We start from the raw sequence: 8,097 nt of genomic DNA, 5'->3' as shown, positions 1-8,097 counted from the left end.
GTTGTTGTTGTTACCAAAATCAGTTTTCTAAACTTTAGAAATAACGATTATGTTACTTATAGCTCAGATAATCTGTGTCAGACATGTTAAAACTGGATTTTTAGGTTTTTAAAATGTGTTCATGTTTAATCAGATGATCATTTTGTCCAGGTTTATTGTCTTGTTTTATTATTTAAAATGTTTTTATTTGTTTTATTTTCTTTATTTTCTCTCATCAGATTGACGACAAAATGTTTCTTACAAAAGGTATAATCGGAAGCATCCTAAAAACTATCGGGTGAGACAAACTGAGATGTGCTAACAGTTTCCCTCTGCTTCCAGTGTTTGTGCTAAGCTAAGCTAAGCTACGTTGTTTTCTTCTCTCTGCAGGGACATCGACCCATCTCAGTTCAAGCCTTCAGACCCTGTAAGTACCGACTAACAGGAAGTGTTTAAAGCCCACTGCTGCTTCTTCACTTAATGAGACCCGGATCAATAATTCAGGCTCGGTTCTTAGACTGGATCATAGAAACATGGTCTGCTGGTCTTCTGCACACACTGAGGTGAATCAGAAACAGACGAGTTCTGAGGGGTCCCACTGCTATGGGCCCGTCCCAGGTTTTAGACAACTTATAAAAAAAGACTAATAAAAGTTAAATATTTAAACATTTTGTTAGCATTACAGGATGTACACGCACAGAGGAGGCTTCTAGTTGATTTATTTTAAATTATCTTCAACCGATGTCTCCAAACTTTTCATGAGTTGTGTAAAACGCCATAGTGGGACCGGGCCCATCGTCCACTCTGGTCTGGTTCTGTTGGGTCAACTGGTGTTCCACCTGAAGACAGGCGGAGAAGGAGGAGTTTAAAGTGCCTTCGAATAAACAACTTGTATCATTTTATTATTATAAAAACACCAAAAAACAAACAGACAAAGGCTAAAAGCTAACAAAATGCTAGCTAAAAGAAGTGACAGGCTAGCTTGAAGCTAAAAGTAGTGAAGGGTTAGCTTTGATTTGATTTATTTATTTAACAGGAAAAGATTATTAAAAATCAAGCCTGACTCAGCATAATTGCTGTTTTACAGCAGGTTCCTGTTCTGCAGCACATAAAACACTCAGAAWTACAGCATCACAATCACATCATTATACACCATAGACACAAAGACAAACAAGCATACCAAATTTCAGGAAGGCAGCATTTGCAAAATAGGACGTCTAAATANGGACTTTATGTTTTGAGGAATGTCATTCCATGCTTTAGTATAAACATAGAAGAAAGACCTCTGGCCGTAACAGTTTTTAAAAGTTGGTAAWATCAGTTGTCCTTTTGTAACAGATCTAGTTGAATGACCACTTCCAGAATTTGATTTGGGCAACAAAGTAAAAGTAGATAAAAGTAGTGAAAGCTTAGCTAAAAGAAGTGAAAGGCTAGCATGAAGCTAAGGGTTAGCTTGAAGCTAAAAGTAGTGTAGGGTTAGTTAAAAGTAGCAAAAGGTTGAATTGACAGGTCTAGACCTCTTGTTAGTCCTGAATTGACAGGTCTAGACCTCTTTTAGTCCTGAAGTGACAGGTCTAGACCTCTTTTAGTCCTGAAGTGACAGGTCTAGACCTCTTTTAGTCCTGAAGTGACAGGTCTAGACCTCTTGTTAGTCCTGAAGTGACAGGTCTAGACCTCTTGTTAGTCCTGAATTGACAGGTCTAGACCTCTTGTTAGTCCTTTAGACCTCTTGTTAGTCCTGAAGTGACAGGTCTAGACCTCTTGTTAGTCCTGAAGTGACTGGTCTAGACCTCATGTTAGTCCTTTAGACCTCTTGTTAGTCCTGAATTGACAGGTCTTGTGGTTCTGTCCTCAGCCTCCTCCTCGCAGACCCTTGAACTTCTCTGAGGCTCATGAGAACGATGAGGAGAAACAGTTCCGAAAAGTTTTCCAGCAGCTGGCCGGAGAGGTGAGTTCCTGTTTGATCCTGAATGTTTCTGTTCGAGGTTTGATCTTTAAACCAGAGCACGTTTCAGAACAGGTTAGACCTGGACCAGGGTCCTGGGGTCTGTCTCAGAGACCCTGTTGCACTGTTTAACTTTGTGCTGCTGCTTGGATGGCTTTGTGTTATTTTTCTGGTTTTTATCAGTTTTTGTTGACTGCATACCTCAGAGGGGTTCTGCTCCTGGGTCTGGACCTGTTCAGGATGACACACGTTAGGCTCCGCCCTGCTGCCAGTTTTTCAGGTTTCCTTTCTGAAAAAAAAAAAAAAAACAATAAAACAAACACTGCACATATGAGCTGTCAGACAGTTTCCTACAGAGATCACAGCTGGTTGGAGGTCGTTTGATCCTCAGCTTTTTAAAAGTTTAACTCTCACTCAACACCTGCCTACCTGCTGACTCCGCCCTCTTTTATCTCAGTTTTTATTTCCATCACTTCCATTACTCCTGAGTACCACAACTTTTTCACGAGCTGAAAAAAAGTGGAGTTTTAGTTCTGACCCCATGGCAGGAGGCTGATGATGATGATGATGATGATGAAAGGAGAAGAAGTAAAATCCTTCATCTTCATCAGCAGAACCACAAATAATCAAAACTGTCTCATCAGGGTTCAACTGAAGGAAGTCTTTTAAATAAATCATCTTCTGACAAACGAAACGAACAGCTGGACGTCATCTGCATAAAAATGACAGGAAGTGTTTCTGAGTAATGAGAACAGGAGCGGCACCAAAACAGAACCCTGAGGAACTCCACACGACAGGATCTGGTTCAGACCCTGACGGTTCAGAGTCTGAGACCCTGAAACGCGTCAAATCCAAACCCGAGGAAAGATCCGCGAGGCTAAAATCGTTTTTGAATTAATCCATACGGTTCGTTTTCTTTCTTTCTCTACATTTCAAAATAAAATCGCAAAAAAAAAACAACTGTCATGTTTTTCAAAACCTAAATGGAAAAATATCAAATCGAACTAATAACAAATCCACAGTGTTGGATTTTTGCTTCTCTTAGCTAAATCTAAATTAAAATATATAATTGTTTTAATTTGTAGGGATACAGGAAATGATGGAAGTTGTCAAAAGAATAAGAGTTTATAGTTTCTGGAAGAAAACTGCTCAGTGAAAATGTGGAAAAAAATAAAATAAAAAGTAGTCTTTTTTTCAATTTTGCTACTGTCGTTTTTTTAAATTCAGTTTTAAAACAAAAGAATTGAAAAAGAAAACCTGATTATTCTTTTATTTTCATTTTATTTTGAAAGAATAAATGGAAAATGAGTGAATGAATCTGAGCTGAATTATTTTAGAGCTTCCTTTCGAAGAAGGATTGTCTCTGATCCAGGAGGACTCTCAGGGACTCTGGTCTCAGTTCCGGTCCTCAGGCCCTCACCTCAGAAACACAGTTTGTTTGTTCAACATGTGGACGGATCCTCGGCTGCGGGGCGGTTCTGCATTCCTGCCGTTGTTTGGCAGGGCGGTTCTGACTCGCAGTGAGTCAGCCGGGCCGGGTGCTCCAGTTAAACCAGTCAGCTCTCACTGCCTGGATTTATCTAAACCAGCAGGGCGTGGTCCGCGATGAAGGATCCCTTCAGAAGTGGGCGGGGCCAGCTGGCTCCGTGAAAAGTGTTTTTTTAAAAGGAGCAGAACCAGCAGTCTGTGCTGCGTTTAAAGTGCTTTTAAAATGCGGGAAATCCAAGCTTCTGTGTCACATAGAGTTTTTATGTAAAAAAACAGAAATCAGGATTGTTTTTTTATTTTATTTTCATTATATTTGTGTTAAAGTTTCAGCAGCAGAAACATAAAATCTGAGTCCAGATTTGAGTTTTGTTTCTATCAGTGAGTCAGAACCTGAAAAAAGGAAACAATAAAAATAGAAGTGACTCACTTTGTTTCTGCCACTTCCTCTGGTGGAAACGTTCGAACTCTGAGAGGAAAACAGAYGATCTGTTTGAAGTCTGGAGAAAAACGGATAAATTAACGAGTTTAAACAGAGTTTCTGTTTTCAAACTTTATATTTTCATCTGTGTTTCTGACTCTGTTTCATCACATCTAAATGTTTAACATCTGAAAGATTGCCTTCAGCCCTCAGGAAGTTGAGCTCTTCAAAATAAAAGTCTTCTGCAGCCTTCTGGACACCAACAGGAGCGTGTTTGTCAGGTCCAGCAAAGAGCGGTTCTGTTCTGACGGCTGTGTTTGTGTTCTGACAGGACATGGAGGTCAGCCCACAGGAGCTGATGAACATCCTGAACCGAGTCATTTCCAAACGTGAGTCGGCTCCTCCATCTTCAAAAATAAAACCAGTTCGTTGTCAGGGTTGGTTTTGTTCATCTGCTGGGATCCGAGTCAAAGTTTCGGCTGTTTTTCACCCACAGATGCAGGCCTGAAGACCGACGGCTTCAGCATCGAGTCCTGCAGGAGCATGGTCGCTGTCATGGACGTATCCTTCCACGCAAAATAGTCCCAAAGACCTAAGAGCTGCAGGAATTTTGTTTCCTGTCCAAACACTTCGTGACATGCACTGAAACTGAGATCTTTGCAGCAGAACACTAGCTGAAAGCTAAAATATCAAAATGCTAGTTGAAGATAAACTTAGCACAATAGTGGCTAAAAAACAAAAGTAGCAAAGTGGTATCTGCTAAAAGCTAAATAGGAACAGTAGCTAAAAAACAAGTGTAGCAAAACACATGACRACTAAAAATTGATGAATAGCTAAAAATAGCTATGTGCTTGGTAAAATCTAAAGCTAAATGCTAAAGCTAAAATAACAGTAGCTAAAAGCTAAAAATACAAGAACAGCAGCTAAAAGCTAAAGGTAAAAGAACTGTAGCTAACACAGCTAATTGGTTAAAGAACAGTATAGAAAAGTTAAAGATAAAAATAGCAGCTAAAAGCTAACGTTTAAAGAACAGCAGCTAATGGTTAAAGAACAGCAGCTAATGGTTAAAGAACAGCAGCTAATGGTTAAAGAACAGCAGCTAATGGTTAAAGAACAGCAGCTAATGGTTATAAAACAGTAGCTAATGGTTATAAAACAGTAGCTAATGGTTATAAAACAGTAGCTAATGGTTATAAAACAGTAGCTAATAGTTATAAAACAGCAGCTAATGGTTAAAGAACAGCAGCTAATGGTTAAACAACAGCAGCTGAAAGCTAATGGTTATAAAACAGTAGCTAATGGTTATAAAACAGTAGCTAGTGGTTAAAGAACAGCAGCTAAAGCTAATGGTTAAAGAACAGCAGCTGAAAGCTAATGGTTATAAAACAGCAGCTAATGTTAAAGAACAGCAGCTGAAAGCTAATGGTTATAAAACAGTAGCTAATGGTTAAAGAACAGTAGCTAATGGTTAAAGAACAGTAGCTAATGGTTAAAGAACAGTAGCTAATGGTTAAAGAACAGCAGCTGAAAGCTAATGGTTAAAGAACAGCAGCTGAAAGCTAATGGTTATAAAACAGTAGCTAGTGGTTAAAGAACAGCAGCTAAAGCTAGTGGTTAAAGAACAGCAGCTGAAAGCTAATGGTTAAAGAACAGCAGCTAAAGCTAGTGGTTAAAGAACAGCAGCTGAAAGCTAATGGTTAAAGAACAGCAGCTAAAGCTAGTGGTTAAAGAACAGCAGCTGAAAGCTAATGGTTGCAGACTTTGACCTGACTCCCTGCAGAGCGACAGCACAGGAAAACTGGGCTTCCATGAGTTCAAATATCTCTGGAACAACATCAAGAAATGGCAGGTTGGTCCTCTGTTGTTGTTTGTTTACATACATGTTGTTGTTTGTTTATCTACCTGTTGTTGTTGATGTTTAAATGTTGTTTATTTCTCTTCAGGCCATCTATTTATCTCACGACACGGACCGTTCTGGTGTGATCAGCGCTGCCGAGCTTCCAGGAACCTTCAAGTCTGCAGGTGAGGAGATGTTCCTGCTCTGAGCTCAGGTCCACAGAGAGGTTCTGGCTGGTTCTGATCGGTCTCAGACGGGTTTCTTTGTGTTCTCAGGCTTCCCTCTGAACGATGACCTTTACAAGCTGATCATCCGTCGTTACTGTGACGAGAAGGGCGACATGGACTTTGATAACTTCATCGGCTGTTTGGTGCGACTGGACGCCATGTGCAGTGAGTATACATGTATATAATATATTTCACTCTGTTTTATTTATGTACTGAATTTTGCTCCAGAATCAACTTTAATGATGTTTAATATAGTAAAATGTTTTAAATCATTTAGTCAAACACTTGAAATGTTCACTCATCTTTAAAAGTCTTTCCGTCAAAAGAAAAATGATTTAACTTTTGTTGGATCTGAAAACATCTGCAGGGGTTGAATATTTCCTCCCAGCTCTGTAAATGTAGACGGGACTGACGTTTAATAATTTGTTGTTTGTTAACGGGACATTAATGATGCGTTTGTGGTCCTCAGGAGCTTTTAAAACTCTGGATAAAGACGGTAACGGCAGCATCAGTCTGGACATCAAAGAGGTGAAACAGAGTTTATTTATTTAGTTTTTGTTTTATTCATATTTAACTCTTTTTATTGATTTTATTGTTTTTAATTTTTGTTTAGTGATTTTTCATGTTTTGATTTTAAATGTTTTGTTGCAGTTATGGTTGTTTTGAGGTGCTTTATAAATAAAGTAGTATTTTTTTTAGTTATTAGGATTCGTAAACTTTATTTTCAAATTTGCTTTAAAATATTTTTGCATGATACGAAATAAGTAAAGGACCTGAAAAAAGGAAAATAAAATCAGTTTGTGTTTTAATGAACTTTTTAAAATCATATTTCTGTTTGATGCTTCATATCCACTTGATAAAATAAAAACATAATATTCCTTTAATCCTTAATTTTGTTTGAAAAACTTAAATAGTTTGTGATTTGAATGTGTTTTAAATTGTTTTTCTGTTTTCAGTGGCTTCAGCTGTCGATGTATTCATGAACCAACACAGAAGAGAAGCATCATCTCGCAGCACATTACTTTGTTTTTCTTTTGTTTTTGTTTTTTGTTTGTTTTTTTGCTTCTGGATGTTAACTTGTGCTCACATCGTTGCTGTATTTATCCAGCAGGACCAAAAAAACATAAAAAAAGTAAAGTCGGGGTAAAACTGGGACCAAAGTGGAGCTGATGACCTCCTGCCACCAGGTGGCGCCAGAACATCTCTGTGGCTCAAAAATCTTTTGTTACTAAAGAGTTCCATTTTTATTGAGCTGACAAAGTTTCTGGAAAAAGACTCTTTTAAACAAATTAAAGAGACCCAACTGAAATAAACTCTTGTTTTGTATTTTTACACAAATTGTTTAGTTTTTAAAAATTAATTAATGAAGTTTTTCTGGAGTTTAGAGCAGGAGTTGGATCTTTTACAGGAACATTCTGCAGCTCAGTTCAGGTTGGATCGACTCTAAATCATAAAATATTTTAAAGAAGAATAAAAACAAACCAAAGTCCCGTCAGCAGCCGTGGACTTTATAAAACGAACCTCGCTGTTAAAAAGGAGTCATTTCTTCCCACTGTCACCGCCTCAGGACGGACAAAACATTTGATTAAATCTGCTGCTCAACGTTTTCTAATTTACTGAATGTGACTGAAAATAATTAGGAAATAATTTTAATTATATTTTAATCAGAATCTGAATTAAATTAATAATTTAGATCAGTTCTCAACTGAGTTTAAATGTTTTTTTAGCTGAACTTAAATGTTAAACGTAAAGAAAATGTTGGTTTTTAAGGAGCAACGATGAGCAAGAAATAAAACAAGTTAATCAAAATATAAATGTAATTATTTAATATAAAATAAGCCTGTAGTTCAGTGTTGTATAAAGTACCTCAAAAGTGCAAGTATCTTATCATAAAAATACTTTGGTAAAAGTTAAAGTCTTCTCTAAAAATATTACTTGAGTAAAACTCTTAAAGTATCTGATATTTTTTGTATTTAAGTGTCAAAAGTAAATTTCTGACACAAAATCTACTTAAGTATTAAAAGTAAAAGTACTGAGTAAAAGTGAGCAGTTAGATTTTCCAAAATGACATTTATTGGGAGGTGACTTCTCCAAAAACTATATTTTCTAACAGCGTGCAGCTGTGATGGGTTGTGTACAAGCTAATAGTGTGTCAGAATGGTATATATTTTCCAACCACAATTAAATTCACTCTATCCAGGAG

At 37.4% G+C, this 8,097-nt stretch overlaps 1 protein-coding gene across 1 annotated transcript; it reads left to right on the top strand.

Moving 5' to 3' along the window:
• Positions 1 to 218: 218 nt before the first annotated feature.
• On the top strand, positions 219 to 7,207 carry LOC106536107 (calpain small subunit 1; the record flags this gene model as incomplete). Its single annotated transcript, XM_014033294.1, is given in 10 exon segments — positions 219 to 277; positions 370 to 406; positions 1,835 to 1,927; positions 4,162 to 4,219; positions 4,327 to 4,391; positions 5,611 to 5,679; positions 5,774 to 5,852; positions 5,943 to 6,059; positions 6,364 to 6,422; positions 6,851 to 7,207. Coding segments are annotated over 10 exon segments (651 nt in total). The 3' UTR covers positions 6,878 to 7,207.
• Positions 7,208 to 8,097: the final 890 nt, after the last annotated feature.

This window comes from Austrofundulus limnaeus, unplaced genomic scaffold (genome assembly GCF_001266775.1).
Source record: "Austrofundulus limnaeus strain Quisiro unplaced genomic scaffold, Austrofundulus_limnaeus-1.0 Scaffold1688, whole genome shotgun sequence".
NCBI lineage: Eukaryota > Metazoa > Chordata > Actinopteri > Cyprinodontiformes > Rivulidae > Austrofundulus > Austrofundulus limnaeus.
This window is presented reverse-complemented; position numbering and strand designations above follow the sequence as displayed.